General features: G+C 38.2%; 1 protein-coding gene across 2 annotated transcripts in view; it reads right to left on the reverse strand.

Moving 5' to 3' along the window:
- Positions 1–9,570: 9,570 nt before the first annotated feature.
- The window catches only part of LOC114025972 (beta-1,3-galactosyl-O-glycosyl-glycoprotein beta-1,6-N-acetylglucosaminyltransferase-like), a 31,394-nt gene continuing 23,691 nt past the window's right edge, over positions 9,571–17,273 (reverse strand). The window contains exons 2-3 of one of the 2 annotated variants that reach the window (XM_027839521.1): positions 13,130–13,311; positions 9,571–11,994 (exon numbers count right to left, since the gene is read on the reverse strand). In XM_027839521.1, coding sequence (XP_027695322.1) covers positions 10,551–11,840 — 1,290 coding nt within the window. In that variant the 5' untranslated portion in view covers positions 11,841–11,994; positions 13,130–13,311 and the 3' untranslated portion in view covers positions 9,571–10,550. Of the gene's footprint in view, positions 11,995–13,129; positions 13,325–17,273 lie in introns of both variants that reach the window. The other variant, XM_027839522.1, reaches the window with a different exon arrangement.

Below are 17,273 nucleotides of genomic sequence, written 5' to 3' on the forward strand. Positions count from 1 at the left end.
AACAGTTTTCACAAAAATCCAGCTAGCATGGCTTCATCAAGAAGAGGTCATGACAAGCTAATTTTATTTCCTTTTCTAAAAGGTTAAGTAGGCTGGTAAAACACTGAAGATTCAGGAGAATGCTACAAACAACATTTACTTACAGTTTAACAGAGCGTTTGGCAAAGCTTTTCATGCTATTCTTTTGCACGAGATGGAGAGATGTAGGCTAGATAGATCATACAATTAGATGCATTTGAAAAGGGTTGGGCAGCCAGACCCAAGGAATAGACATTAGTGGCTGGAGGTTGACTTGGAAGGAGGTTTCTAGTGTAATGCCCCAGGCATTGGTGTTAGCTTTGTGCTATCAATATTTTTTTATCAATAACTGGATAAAGGCATGGAAAGTATGCTTATCAAATGTATTAATGGCACAAAATTAGAAAGGACAACAATCCGTGTTGGATTCAACAGTTAGGATCCAAAAAGATCTCAAGGGTGGAACACTGGATCAAATCTACTAAAGAGAAACTTAATTGTGATAAACATCTTACACTTTGTTTAGAAAATTCACCATACAAGTTTCAGGTGAGGAAGCATGGGTAGCTAGCAGTTTGTCTAAAAAAATAATCTGGGGGGGTGAGCAGCCAGGTGGTACAGTGAATAGAGCTCTGGCCTTGGAATGAGGAGGACCTGAGTTCAAATCCAGCCTCAGACACTTAACACTTACTAGCTGGGTGACCCTGGGCAAGTCTCTTAACCCCGATTGCCTCACCAAAAAAAAAAAATAATAATAATCTGGGAGTTTTAGTGAATAGCAAGCTCATCATGTCAACAAAGTGTTGTGGCCAGTAAAGAAACTAAGGGGATCTTAGATGACATTAAGCCAGGTGTTAATGTTCAGGATTAGAGAGGCAACGGTCTTCTATACTCTGCCTTCTCCAGCCCATATTTGGAGTATGGCATTCTGTTGTGGGTAACAGATTTTAGCAAGAAAAAGAGTATATGGAGAAACAACCTCACACTCAAGAATATGGAGATGTTTAGCCTAAAATGACACATTGCCAGGCATTTGAAGGGATATAATGTAGAAGATGGATTAGATGGATGGAAGCTGCAGGGAGTTAGTTTGAGGTTCCAAGTAAGGAAAATGATTGCAAACAATTAGAGTTATTGAGTGAGGGAATTGGCTGCTTCTGAAGGCAACTCATTCTCCCTCAAGGAAAGCATTCTCCATTTAGGGGATCTGTTTTAGAGGGAATTCTGTTCACTGTAACATTTTCTGTCATTAGGACTGAATGGAGGGTAGCTGTGTTAATCAATCAGCAAGTATTTAGTAAGCATTTAGTATTGCCAGGCACGGCTTGGAACTGAGTATAAAAATGTCAAAAATGAAACAGTCTCTGCCCTCCAAGAGCTTATGGATTGTTGGGGGAGAAAGCATGCATATACAAAATTGGAATGGGGTGGTGGTGCTGGAACTTAAGAGAATCAATGGAGGGTTTCATAGAGAAGGTGATGCTTCAGAGTTGGGAAGGAAACACAGGAAGAAGTGAGGTAGGAGTGCATTCCAGACTAGGGGGATGGCCATTGGAAAGGTACAGATATGGTAGAGACATGTGTGTGAGGAACAGCAAGAAGGCACATTTGGCTAGACAATAGAATTTAGAAATAGCAATATGTTTTAATAATTAGAAAGGTAAGTTGGGGATAAGTCAAGAAAGACTTTAAAGCTAAGCAGATGAGCTTAAATTTAATCCTAGAGTCACAAAGCTGACAAGGTCACCAAATAAGAGAGGGTAGAGAAAGAATAGAAGAGGACCCAGGACAGAGCCTTGAGGTATACCCAAAGTTAGGGGGCAAAGGAGACAGAAAAAGCAGTCAGATAGGAGGAGAACCAAGATTTGGGAGGAATTCTTGTATGACTTACAAGAGTCAGTCAAAAATAATTAAGGATAAATAATACATTATAAATACCCAGAAAGACTTAACTCATGGACCAATAGGATTCAGGATTATAGAAATGAAAAGTATATGACTTATAAGGAATCATTAGGTTTTTTTTTTAAGCAAGGAATTTGATAGTCACTCATGCTGTTTTTGTGGACAAGACAAAGGATGGGATAGACATTTGCACAGTTAGAGTTAGAAATAGCTGAAAGGCTAGACCGAAAGAAAAGTTATTAATCATTCAATATCAACTCAGATGGAGGTCTCTGTGGAGACATACATCTGTGGTTGGTCCTGTGCTATTTAGCATTTTTATCAGTGAGTTAGATAAAGGCACAGATGGTAGGATTATCAAATATTCAGATGACACAAAATTAGAAAATATAGTTAACTCTATAACTTGAGAAAGTCAGGATCTAAAAATATTATGACAGGGACAAATTTAATAAAATTATATTTAATGGGGATAATTGTAAAGTATTCTGTTTGGATTAAAAAACATCAACTTTACAAATACAATATGGGGACCATGAGGCTAGCTACTTTGAAAAAGATTTGAGATTTTGAGGGGACTGTAAGCTCAATATGAGTCAATGGTGTGATATACATTCATTCAATAAACATTTATTAAGCACCTATTATGGGTCAGGCACTATTGTGCTAGATGCTAAAGATTCCGAGCAAAAATTAATTGGCCTTTGCCGTTAAGATGCTTCCATTTTAAATATCAGCCACAAAAAAAAAAATCAAATGCAAGCGTAGGCTGCATTAAGAGGCAGAATGTCCAGGACTAGAGAGGTGTAATAGTTCTACATAATTCTTCCCTGTTCAGACCTCATCTGGAGTATTGTGGTCGGTCTTGGACACCACACTTTAGGAAGGGTGTCGATAAATAGAAATGTTTCCTGAGTGGGGCAAACAGAATATCGAAGGGCTTTGAAGTTGTGTAATCTGAGGAGCAATTGAAGAAATTGAGGATGGTTAAGAGCCTGAAGCTTGAAGAAAAGGCTTAGGAGATGAATGAAAATCATTTCCAAGTATTTGAAAGGCCAAGTCACATGGGCAGAAGTTGTGTAGAGGCAGATTTAGGCTTGATGTAAGGACAAACTTTCTAATGATTGGAATTATCCCAAAGGGAAATGGAATGCTTTGGGAGCTAGCGGGTTCCTCCCCACTAGATCTCTTCAACAAAAACTGGGTAATCACTTGCCAGAGCAACAAATGAGTATATTGACAACCAGATAATTTTGGTGAGTTTGTAACATGGGGAGACTTTTTTTTAAAAGTGATATTGTGGAGCAGGTCCTTGTTCAGGTATAGGTTGTACTAGATCAGGGGTTCTCAACCCTTTTTTGTGTCATGGACCCCCTTTGACAATCTGGTGAAGCCTATGGACCTCTCCTCAGAACCATGTTTTCAAATGCATAAAATAAAATACATGGTGCAAAAGAAACCAAATTATATTGAAATACAGTTACCAAAACATTTTTGAGAAGATAAGCTCACACGCTGGGCATGGTGATGAACATCTGCAATCCCTGCTGCTATAAAGACTGGTAGATAGCTTGAACTTGGATGTTCTGAGCTGCAGTCTGCTAAGGTTATTGGGTATCCATACTAAGGCACCAAAATTAGAGCCCCTTGGGAGGGGAGGGGCACCACACTGCTTAAGGAAGGGCAAACTGGTCCAGTTAGAAATGGAGCAGCCAATGAGTAATGGGATTGTGCCCTTGAGTAGTCAGAGCTGGTGGCACAGTAGATAGCGTTCTAAGCCTGGAGTCAGGAAGACTTGAGTTGGGCAAGTCACTTAACCTCTGTTTGTCTCAATTTCCTCAATTGTAAAATGAGGATAAAAATAGCACCTACCTCCAGGATTGTTGGAAGGATCGAATTAGATAATATTTGTCGAACAAAAAAAAAAAGCACTTAGTGTAGTGGCTGGCACATAGTAGGCACTATATATCAATGACTACTCCCTTCCCACTATACTTCTAGCGTGGGGGAGATAGGAAGACTCAGTCTCAAAAACAAAATAAAATATAGTTCTTGATCCCTCACTTTAAGAAATGCTGGATCACAGGACTTAAATGTAGAAGACACCTCAGAGATCACCTCCTATGATACTCTCATTTTGCAAGTGAGAAAACTTGAGATGGAGCATGAGGAAGTAACTTGCCAGAGATGTCACAGGTACTAAATAGCAAAGCTGGGATTCAAATCTAGGTCCTCTGGCTCCAAATCAAGTCCTCTTTCTGCCATAGCATGTAGCTTTCCAACTCTGAGGTTCCATTTCCTGGCTAGAGTCAAACTGCCACAAAGCATATGACTGAGTAAACAGCTCTGAGCCCCTTCCTGCAGTCTTCAGTCTCCTCGAGCCAAGTGACTCCCACGTTTTGATGTAATTGAAGAATATGGATCCTGCTCCAAGAAGCAGCATCTGCTGTGCCTTGGCATGTACCTAACAGAAAAAAAAAAACCCCAAACTATTATCCTGGGACTTCCTAGAGTTGTCTTTTATTTTTAAAATGATGAAAGTGGACGGGTTTTAGTGAACAAAATTTACTTAGAAAAGATGTTTGTTGCAAGTTGCCTCCTTGCACTGCAGAGCAGCTGAGGCACCCTAAGGTCCCAGAAAGCCAGACTGAACCTGAAGGGTGAACTAAGTAACATCTTTCTTTATATTAAATAAAGTGGGTTTTAGTTTTCTATGAAGGTTAGCCATTAAGGAGTTCCCCTTGTCACGTATTATGGTGGGGTCACACTCAGCCTCCAATCTCTTCAGTTGCCCTACCTGGCACCAGAAAGGTAGATCCAAAGAACACTGAAGACGAGAGCAATAAGTACCAGGAAGTTTCCACCATCTGCCGGCAAACCAAGGGAGACAATCGGGGGGTTCTTTTGCCTAAATAAACCAAACCCTACATGAAATTGGGTCTGCAAATGAGTATGTCGACAGTCAGGTTATTTCAGTGAGTTTGTGAAGTGGGGAAGCTTTTAAAAAAATAAAGTGATTCTACCTACTGAGGAAATATTAAATGCTGTCCCTTGGTGAATTTAAGAGAAATGTGAAAATTTAAAAAAAAAAACTTTTCTTTCTAATAATAATCTATTTTGGTGTATTGAAGGCATTCTTGAACTTAGCATATCCAGAAAATAATTCATATTTTGCACTAAATTCATTCACCCTCCAAACTTCCTCATTTATATTGGGGGCACCACTATTCTTCCAGGTAGTTGAATTCTCAATGTTGTATTAATCCTTGGTACTTTTCTCTTACTTGAATTCTCCACAGTCACTAAGACTTGTCAATTCTATATCAGTCAGCCAACTAACATTTATTAAGCTCCTCCTATGCATCAGGCACCATGCTAGGCACTGGGGATACCAAGAAAGACAAAAGACAGTCCTGCTCTCAAAGAGCTCATAGTCCAATGGGGAAGGCAATATGCAAATGACTATGTACAAACAAGATATATGCAGGATAAATTGGAAATAATCAATGGAAGGAAGACAGTAGAATAAAACAAAGCAGGAAAGGCTTCCTATAGAAGATGGGGTTTTAGCTAGGACTTGAAGACAACCAGGGAAGCCAGGAAATGGAGATGAAGAAGGAGAGCATTCCATGCATGGAGGACAGCCAGTGGAAATGCCTCACATCAGATGGAGTTTCTTGTTCAAGGAACAGCAAGGAAGCCAGTGTCACTGGATCACAAAGTAGGTGGATAGTGTAAGGTACAAAAAGACTAGAAAGATGGGAATGGGGTTATGAAGGACTTTGAATACCAAAAAGAGGATTTTATATTGGAAGCAATGGGAAGCCACTGGAGCTTATTGAGCTGGGGTGTTGGGGGGGGGATGTGACATGGTCAGTACTTCACTTTAGGAAGATCACTTTGACAGCATAAAGGAGGATGGACTAGAATGGGAAGGGACTTATGGCAGGCGGGCCAACCAGCAGGCTATAGCAATAGTCCAGATGTAAGGTGGTAAAGACCTGAAGCAGAGTGGTAGCAATGTCAAAGGAAAGAAGGGAGTATACATGAGACACGTTAAGAGAAAAATTGATAGTTCTTGGCAACAAATTGGATTGGGGGAGGGTGAGAGATAGTGAGGAGTCGAAGATGACATCTTGAGATTGCAAGCCTAGCTGACTGAGATGATGTCCTCAAAAGCAATAGGGAAGTCAGGAAAAAAGGAGAATCAGGAGGCAGCAGAAGATAGTGAGTTCCATTTTAGACATATTGAGTTTAATGTCGATTTAATGTCTAGGAGATATCAAGATATCTGAAAAACAGTTGGAGATATGAGTGAAGGTCAGCAGAGAGGTTAGGGCTGGATAAGCAGATTTAAGAATCATTAGCCTAGAGATTATAATTGAATCCATGGGAGCTGATGAGATCAGGAAATGAAATAATAGAGGGAGAAAAGGACATTACTGATAGTGAGATTGCATACACTCTCCTAGATCTTGGTCATCTGCAAATTCAAAAATCAAGCGTATCCTGTAAATACAACCTATTTTCTTTCTTTCCAAAACAATTAAAGTAAGTTGTGAAGGAGAAATAGAGCGCATTTAAACAAATTTCTGTCTTGTTTCTTAGAATCCTTCAGCAAAAATCCTTACCAAGTTGTTAATGTGTCTCTATCTTTCTTGTATAATCCTCAGTAACATGGCAGCTTTAGAGACAGTTTGCTTTTTAAACATTGCCTTTGACTCTTATAAAACCACCTGTAATAATTGATTGTGTTGTATGTACTTAGAGCTCTTTGGAGGAAAGAGTGTTCAGAAATTTAAAATGAAACTTTTAGTTCCATTGGAATTTTACCACCTGGCATAATTGTAAGCCTCTGTGGTTTTAAAAAAGGTTCAAGAGACATAGTTTAATCATTTTATTAATAAAACCAACAGGTTATTAATAAAATGATGGTCATTTGGCCCTCTCTCTTAGACCAAAAATAATCATGGTGGCAGGCAGGACTCACAGTTTATATACCTTTCAAAACAGTAGGTGGTCCATCAAACAGCAATCAAATCTAATTGGTTAATGTGATTAGAGGTGGGTTATATTAAAATAAAGGGCTGGGTATCTCTTGGATAGGGAAAATATTTCTATATCAGACCACTCCCAGTCTTGGGCTATCTAGATTCTAGACCAAAGGATTGGCCTCCTTCCAAGCTTGAGTAGAACACAATGGGATTCCCCCCAACCGCCACCTCTAGATTAAATTCCTTGCAAGGTTGGTGGAGTCTGACCAAGATCTAGGAGAGTATATGCAATCTCATTATCAGTAATGTCCTTCAAGAAAAACAGGACCTTTTAAAATGAGGAATTTAGAAAAAGGGGAGAACCTCTGAATCTTCCCAAGATATTGTTAGTAATAATCATTTCTCATACCTCTGAAGTAGGCTTTCAACCTACACATATTCCTGCTAGGATAATGACAATAGTAATACTAATAACAACTAGCAATAGTTAAATAGTTATTTTGATAGGAGGAAGTGGTTCAATTTTTAGAAACCAAGAATGTACATTGGCCCCAGAAGTTGTTTTTTTTTTTTTCTGATACTTCGTGCTGTCAAATTCTACAACAGGAAATGTGTTCTTTGATCCCACAGATGAAACAGTTCAGCAACAACATATATTCACATGTCAATAAAAATGACTGCCCTTCACTTAAAATGTTAAATTCCTCTAAAAGACTTTTAAAGAAAATACTTAAAATTTTTGTTGATCTGGAAACCTCCATTTAATTGCAAAACTATTAAAATTAAAATGTGCTCTCTTCATTTGCATGCCAGAAAAGTGTTCAGGGCTGCATAATCCTATTCATTTTATCATATGCCATATTCTTTATTTCAAAGACAACATGCATTTGACACTTGTTAAAGGTCATAAGAATATTTCTCACTGTGATTTCAGATATTAGAAGATCTCTGGGCTTAGCAACATAAACTTATCAAATGTCATTGTTCATCCTTCATTTTCGAAGAGGACCAATGACATCATGTTGATGTCTTGACTTGCACGTGAACTGGATTTAACTAAAAAAGAGTTGTGCGAAGTCATCAGCCTCACTCTCTCTTCCTGAATCATTGAAGTCCAGTGGCAAGACAAAAGCCAGGATAATTGGTGATGCCCAGGCTGCAGTGGATGACCTTGGCATCTTTGATGCCTGACTAAGCTCTAAGCCTCCACAGCACATGCTTCAGTGGCCTTCATGGCTGTTGGAACAAATTGTTCTCATCTGCCCATTTTACTAGGGAAAGTCTTCATATGCTTGGGATAGATATCCCCCTAACTCACTGATGGGTTTCAGGCCCATCAGTTACCCTCAACTCGGTTTAGCCCATCTGCCACACGGTTTTACCAGTGTGTGCCCGTTGTTCATGGTATGGCTTCTTGTAGCCATAAGTAAGTGTTGGGTGAAGGTGGACACCAAAGATGGACAAGCAGCCCTGAAAAAGGTACAGCAAGCTCTCACACTCGAGGTGCTAGTTCTCCCTGAACACCCCATACACTCACTTATCCAATATAATTAAGATAAAAATTGTATCACTCACTTTGGCATTAAATATGAGTCAATCAGCACTGAAAATAGGACAAAACACTGCATTTTGATTAAGTTGGTGATGTGTAAATCGGCCCTACTTTAGCCATATGTGTGCCTGCCTTCAGTAAGAACTGTGTATTTACACTAATACTAAATCTGCTTATCCTAAATCTAAAATTTTCATCAGAATTTCTAAGACTCCAAGACAGATTCAGGACTATCCCACCTTATATAGTACTATGCTAGATAGGGAGGAATGCATGTGGTATATTCCCCAGTGATAAGAAACCACTACAATAGCAAAGGAGGAAGAAATCTTTGGGATATAAATTTGCAAATAGTCTTGGGAGTTGGGGGTGTGGGAGATGAGGGTTGAGAGGCAGCAAAGTAGAATGGACTGAGTTCTGTACTTGAAGTCAGGAAGATCTAGGTAGGAATTATACTTCAGACACTTAAATAATTATGTTACCTTGGACAAATTGTCTGATCTCTGTAGGACTGTTTCCTCATTTGTAAAAGAAAAAAAAAGCTAATGTATCTACCTTACACAGTGAGTGTGAGGATAAAATGAAACAATTTATATAATGCACTTTTCAAAAATTAATATTTTCTAATTTATATAATTTATATAATTATATAAATGCTATTTATTATTATCAGTAATACCATGTTTTGGCACTTCAAAATGGACGAGTTTTCATATTTACAGTGTCAACTATCATTTAGCCACCAGGGAAAACTGTTTCCCGTTTTTTTAACTTTCTTTTTAAACTCATCATTGCAGCATGTTTACCTACCTTTAGAAACTATGTACCTTTGCTACATTTTTTTTCTTTCTAATCCCTATTTGGCTTTTTCTGTATTAGCATTTTTCAGTAACCCTGATCACTGGCTAACAAATGAATTTTGGTTTGCTATGAAAATTAGGTTTTCCTCTTGCAAAGACACTAGATCAAGAGATCACCATTTTTTGTGTCCTGGACCCCTTGGGGAGTCTGGTAAAGCCTCTGGAGCTCTCTTCAGAACCATGCTTCTAAATGCATAAAATAAAATACACAGGATTTTGAAGGAAACCAATTACATTGAAATACAGTGATCAAAATATTATTTGTTATTCAAACCAGGTTAAGAACCCCTGAACTGGATCATGTGTGTGTGGCAATTATTTTTCATTAGTCTTTCACGGTTTGAGACAGAGTTAACACATTTAAAAACTCTTAGAAACATCATCATTGGTATCAAATGAACAAGGAACTGTCATTTTTGTTCTGGAAAAAAATTAAAATGAGTGTTGAAATTAACTTGAAATATTATGTTAGAAATTCAGGCACTTGGCTTTTATGTCCCCTGAGAAGATGTACATAAGAACATTGTGCAAATACAGAATTTTTCCAACCAAAATCAAACTTTGTTTCACATAGTTCATTTGGAACAAACACCAAACTTATAGCACAATATATACATAAAATATTGTTTAAAGATAAATTATATTTTTATGATTGACTGTTGCTTTTAAGTTTAATTCAGTTCAAGAAAACATTCGTACTCCAAAGTTCTCCCAATACTGTGACACCACTGAAATCTATAGAAAAAAAAATTTCTTTTTTTTTGGTCCCTGAGCTCTTTGAATTTGCTCTTTTCATCTGCATCTACTCCAAATCCTGACCCTGCCCCCAACAATCTGTCTGTCCACCTTCACTCCGAAAACATATAAAAAATAATTTGACATTGTGGAAAGATATACAAACATACATACGTACAAATATATATTTACTTCATTATTCAAATCTTTTTGAAAGAGGACAATATCATTTTTAGATTATATTTATGAATAGGAAAGATCATGACTCCCTCCTTTCCTTCCCCAAATAGACATTTTATTTAACTCCAATCTCATAGTTTGATTCCAAAGTATTTCTAACAGAATGCATTCTATAGAAAACTAGTAGCCAGTGGAGGAAAGACAATTCATAATGTGGCTTCTCCATGTTGGTTTGTTTTTTTCTGAAATACAGAGGACATTCTACACATCGTGGCTATTTTTGCTTTTCTCTTACAGTAAACATATTCAGTATTCCATTGGCTTTAGAGCTTTATGTCTCAGATGCTCCTCTAAACACTGGACTGCAAAAGAGTCAACATCAGTATCAAATTTGTTGGCGAAGAAATGGGGCTGTTGTAGCATCCAGTTTAAATCTCCTACCCCAAAAACACATACAGAGCGGACATGAATCCCACTACATGGTGGATATGGAGCTCCCTTGAAAATGTCTCCTTCCAAGTATTGCCACTTGACAAACCTGGCAATTGCATGCATGTCAGAAATGTCATACTTATTACTGGAAGGAAGTGCACCTGGAACTTCAGGGATTCTTTGAATTGTGGCCCACAAATATTCATCTGGGCTGTATGTATCTTTAGCCCACTCAATAAATTTCAGGATCTTCCCGTTGGTTAGGACATACTCTACATACTTCCTACTAACAACAAAATAGGCACTGCCTGAAAAAATTGGCGTTTCAACAGGAGGACGTGGTTTATCTTTTCCTGTGTTTTTTAGGTTGCCCTCGATGACTTCATAATGCTTCTTCCACCTTACTTCCTTATGGGAAGGCATTTTCTCAGTTTCCAAGCTGTTTCCATTCATTAAAGACTTTAGCTTCCTTATCATTTCCAGATTGGTTTTAATAGGGAAATCCATACCACAAAGATTTATCAAATACTTCCATTCTGAACTCTGTCTGTAGAGATCTCTCATACAGTTGAGGTCTGCTTGGACCCTACTCCATGATGCATACACGACTCTCTCCAATTGACTGGCAATGAAGACGTTATTGAAACAAGATGCAATCCCCTTCACTGCTGCTAAAAAGGATTCAGGAGATTTTTTGTCAACATGAATGCAATAATAATTCTGAGGTGTGTAGATGGTTCTTAGGAGCCTATCAAGCATTTCAATTTTGTGATAAACCACTATTGAATATGCAATGGGAAATTCTGCCTCCTCTTTGCTAAGAGGTTCCGTGATATATTTGCGGGTCTTAATGAAAGCGGTACAGTCTTTGGTCATATTGATGTAATCATCATTTGTCCACCGAGGGAGATGTCTATATTTCACTGTTAGCATTGTAAGCTTCACATTTTGTATTTCTTCTTTGTCACCCAGTATAACTTTGGTGCAATTAACATTATTATATGGATTCTCTCTAGTAAACTCTAAATGTCTGTGATTTAAAAAATCTGACTTTTCATGAATCCTTAAGATAGTGAAGCATATGATTAGGGTAAAAACGAGTAACAGAAAGAAGGGTTTGATCTGACAAGGACCAAGTTTCCTCCTCAACAGCCTCCTCACCATTTCAAATAAAAAAACCGAGGTCCTTGCTTCCTCTGAATGTAGTTTTCTTGTGCTTTGGTCACTATTAATTTATTTCTTTCATGGCTTGTAGAGTTGTCAGTGTACATTTATCAGAGGTGATAAATGGTCATCTTGAAATAGCTGGAGAAAAGCTCTAAAAAAAAAAGCAAATTAATTTTATTGTTGTTTTAAATTTAATTTTAAATTAATTTTTATTTGATTTAATTATTATTTATTGTTGTGTAAATCTGTTCTCAGATTCTATTCTCCTGCATGTGCTATATCATAAACTGAGCTAAGACCACACATTAGCAGTAGCTGCAAGGCTTCAACTCAAAGGTCCCTAAAAACACCACCTAGTAATTTACTCTCCATTGTATTCAGAAAACTCTTACAGGTCTAGGGGCTCTCTGGGTGATATTCGACTAGTGTCAGCAGCAATAGCTCTGGAGGAGGATTCATATGGGTCTCAAGGAGAGCAGCATGTTTCTGTTTTCCTGCTCTAGGAATTTGAGTCTGTTTACCAAACTAACTTAGCATTTGAGATTTCGTTCCAGTGAAAAGTAACCTAACCTGCTAGGGGAGCCCAGAAATGATTTATTTCCAGTGGTTTTTAAGAATAGGGCTCCCAGAAATGTCCTAAATCAGTTAGAGTCTAAAAAAAAAAAACAAAAAAAACAAAACAAAATGAATGAGGTTGAACACGGTATTGCATTCAACTCTACCATTGGTCACCATAGGAGAAATAACATACAGAAATTGCAAGGTAAGGAATTACCTCTTTCTACCTACGATGGGCCCTCAGAAACCACTAGAATCCTCCAGAAAGTTAATAACTTTATACCTCTTTTGTCATTTATGCAAAAACCTTCTCAGTACCCTTAAATTTTGGAAGCCAAACTCACTTTGTGTTTTAAAAGAAAAAAAATTTAATTTCAAAATTCAGTTTTGTACAGTAACTACCAGATACATGTCTAAGTGAATGTGCAAGTGTTTTTTGTTTTTTTTTTTAAACACACTTGCCACTAATCATATGTACCCCAGATATCCAAGATCCTGAATTAACTACAGTGTGACATCAGATTCAACAATGGAATTCCAAGTGGCTGCTGTTATGATGGCGCAGCTGGTGGGCAATTTTTGTTTCTGAATATTGTCTGCAAGTACAATGCAAGATGGTTGTGTAAAGGAGATTAGTTTAATTTCTCTTGCAAAACAAAAGTTAATTGACTCTTTGAGCAGGAGAGTAATGAGGTCTTTGAGAAATTAATTGGACTCTAAGAAGATACCTGCACTTCATGCTGTTCCATGAGGGAACTTTCACTGTAACATTCAGTTCCAGTGGAAGCCAGGCCCATCGAGTCCTGTGATGCCAACTGCAGATGACATTAAGGTGCAAAATTTCTTTCTTGCAATCAGGTTTCTTAACCATGCTGGGCAGCAAGCAACGGCAATGTCACCATCAGGTTTTCTGAAACAAAGACCTATAAGTTCGTAAGACAAAACAACATATAGAGGCATATGGGCACATGGAAGGGCTTTTAACCTCCATCATCTTGGTAAAGAGTGCAAAGTACCTATGTTTTGGGGGGAACTGTGAGATGCCTTGGAAAGAATTCTGGATCTGGAGACACAGAACCTGGGGTGGGGCCCCTGTATGATCTAAACTGCTCTGGGCCCCCTTTTAGTCACATGTAAAACGAGGGGGTTCAATTACAGGCTCTCCAGGGTCCCTTCCAGCTTTAAATCTATGGCAGCCAGGTGGCAGAGTGGATAAAGCTCTGGACATGGAGTCAGAAAGACTTGAGTTTGGATGCTACCTCACATACTTAGAAGATTCCTGACAATGGACAAGTCCTCTGACTACCCTCCCTCAGCTTCATTTTCTCGCCTCTAAAATGGGGATAATAATAGTGCTTATGTCCAAGGGTTTTTCTGAGGATCAGTGGAGATAATATGTGTAGAGTGCTTTGCCAACTTTTAAGAGCTATATAAATGCCAGCCATTATGCTATGACATTGTTCTTTCTTGCTTTCGCTAATTTTCCTGCTGTTCATAATTCTTAATGTGTAGTGTTTACATTACAGGGCAGCTAGGTGTCACAGTGGATAGAGCCACACCTAGAGTTAGGGAGTCTCATTTTCCTGAATTCCTGAATTGGAATCAAATCAAGCCTCAGCTATGTGACCCCGGGCAAGTAATTTAACCCTGCTTGTCTCAGTTTCCTCATTTGTAAAATGAGCTAGAGAAGGAAATGACAGACTACTCTAGTATCTTTGCCAAGAAAAAAAAATCAAAAATGGGGTTATGAAGAGCCGGACATGACTGAAAAATGACTGATCAGTAACAACAAGTGTTTATACAAGCTTTAAGTAAGAGAAACAAAAAAAATGCTAAATTTTAAGTTATTTTACCTTCTTGTAATAAAAAACTCTGGACTGGAAGGCAGGTTATCTGACCTATTTGCTTTTAACTGCTACTTAATTACTAGGGTCTTCCACTTCCATCTCATATACTCTGTTCCCTTGTCCTTGAATTAAGGGAGTTGGACTAGTGATCTTGTGAGTTCCTTTTCAATTTTAGATCTTATAATTCAATGAAACTTCCATTTCTCACCCTTCTCAGTCCAGTCCTAACTTCTTGAAAAGCTCCAAGAAAAAAACAAAAAAACAAATGTTGGGGCAGCTAGGTGGCGCAGTGGAAAGAGCATGGGCCCTGGAGTCAGGAGGACCTGAATTCAAGTCCAACCTCAGACACTTGACACTTGCTAGCTGTGTGACTCTGGGTAAGTCACTTAACCCCAATTGCCTAGCAAAAAACAAACAAACAAAACTGTTGAAATATTTAGAAAAGTGTGTGTGTGTGCATGTGTGTGTGCATGTGTGTGTGTATGTGTGTGCACAAACATGTTAAAAATGAGTAGTAATTTAAAACCAAAACTTACTAGGAGACTATTTAAATATACTTCTATGTTTGAAATGAAAGTAAGCCGAGTGAAAAGTTATGTTTCATTCATGCAATTGGGACCAGAAATGAAAAACACTAAACAGGAAATGTTTTCTCTAGTATCGTGGCTCCTAACCACATGAATGCATTCTTATAAGCAAAATTTTCCTACCAGTTGACAAAAAACAAACAAACAAATGGAAAGAAAAAGGAGACTATTATATAGAGAAAAAGAATTCTATCCAATGTTAACAATACACACAAGGAACAAATATATTAAATGACAGCATTTTGTTTTGTCAAGACTTGAGATTCATCAGCAGAGGGAGTAGCCCTCTGATTAACACTTCATTTTCAATTTATAATGTTAGAGAGTTTTCTGGGGGCAATGAGAAAAGAGGTTAACTCACTTGCCCAGGGTCATATAGTTATTACTGTAATGCTATTTGTTTAAGGTACGACTTGAACCCAGGTCTTCCTAAATGTAAGGGTAGCCCTTTATCCACTATACTATACTGCCTCTTATAGAAGAACAGGTTAAAAGAGTTGGAAAATGTGAATATGCCATGCTATTTTACCATGTCTCCTGATCACTGACATTTATACAATGATCTAAGGTTTACAAAATGATTTAGTATGTAAGGATGTAGTCCATTGAGAGTGCATTTACAACTGGAGAAGGGAGAGCTCATTCCAGATGAGTAGATCATTTTGCTTCTGATAAAGGATGAAAAACTTTGAGTAGCTCACTTGCCTAGAAAAAGTCCAGGACAGCAGCTCATCAGCCTATAGAGACGATAGATTTGTCCTCAGAGCACAGACTGTGTACCTTTTCCACACCCACTTATTTGCATGAACCAACAGAACAGTATCTAAAAAAATCTGGAGAACCCAGAACTTGAGAACTGCATACTGGGCGGATGGTCATTGCCTACTTATGGCCTAGCCTGCAGAGATGAAGATTTGGGAATTATACTGGAAAAGTAACTATAAATTAGGATGAGGTCTCTCACCAAATGGACTCAGCCTTGCATCAAGAAGAATTGCTGAAAGGAGAAGCTTGAGGCGTAAGGGGACCAGATTGCACAGTGACAATCCTATTGACCTCCTTCTTGCCTAGGAGATGAGAGGGCCCAGAGATGAGGCCTCAAGGACTGTGGTTCTACGGCAAGGGTTCTTCTCAAAAGCACAGCAATGCCCACATTGAGAACTGTAGCCAAATCTGAGGCTAAAGGTAGTAGAGACCACAGCTGCCCAATGAAGTTAGTGTGAGTAAGTCTAGAAAAGCCCAACATTTAACAAGATGCTAGAAAACCCACAGACTAGAACAACAGAAGCACAAAATTTGGGGGGAGCCAATCAGGTATACATACCTCAAAGTCATAATTCTGTCTTTGTTTACTTGGGCTCACTCATAAAAGCCTGAGACTTTTTTCTCTGGACCTCATGGAAAATTTGTTTATCTTTCTTTGCTTAAATATGACTTTGTCTTTATAGAGGGTGTTAATCACAGGCCCTTGTTAGTCTGAGTATACTTATTAGAAATGCAGTTTTGAGGAAATAAATGAGAGAAGTGAAATAGATTTGACACTCAAGTGTTTTGTCAGAGTACTAACTCTGGCTGGAGGCTTGAAGAAGAGGAAATGAATGAAGCGATAGAGGAGAGACCAGAAATGTGGCATTTATGCCAGGAAACTCATCTAGGAAGTGAGTCAGTAGTTGGGGGGGGGCAGGGCAAACAAAATTGATTAAATGATAGCTACACACAACATTATTTTAGCTGATCCTCATATTCTCTCTGTGAGATAATATCATCACTTTCTATATGAGGAAACTGAAATAACAATTACAGGGCTATTATCAGTTAAGATTAAGATCTAGGAAGTTTCCTAGGTTCTAATTCAATGTCCATTCCACAAATGACCACATTCAGGATTTTAAAACAAATTCACGTGGACTATAAGAAAAATGTAAACAACGACCCGAGGTCACTGTAACTGGAACCTTTGTTTGCTCACTTTCAATTTCACCAAAGAAGTAAAATTTATGAAGAAAATGGGGGACAGAAGGAAAAAACAAAGAAAGGATAGGGTTGGTTAAAGGAGTGGATAATTGAACAATAAGAAGCGTTGGAAAATTCTCAAACATCCAGAAAAACAGGATCTTAAACAAAGAATATTATTAGTTTACCAAAGGTCACAGAGGCAGAATTTGAGTTGGAAAGGATGTAGTCCAGCCATGTAGTCCAACCCAAACATAAAAAGAATACCCACTATCACATATTTGCCAAGTGTTCATTCAACCTCTACCTGATGACCTCCAAAAATGGGGAACCCACAACCCCTCAAGGCAGCTCATCTCACTTTTGACCTTCTTAAGTTGTTAAGGAGTTGTTCATTTTTTCCCCTGAAATGTAGCCTAAATTTAACTCTTTGCAATTTCCACCCATTGCTCAACTTGGCCCTCTGGGGCCAAGGGAACCTGCAG

The sequence above is a fragment of the Vombatus ursinus genome, unplaced genomic scaffold (assembly GCF_900497805.2).
Source record: "Vombatus ursinus unplaced genomic scaffold, bare-nosed wombat genome assembly UNPS02014832.1, whole genome shotgun sequence".
NCBI lineage: Eukaryota > Metazoa > Chordata > Mammalia > Diprotodontia > Vombatidae > Vombatus > Vombatus ursinus.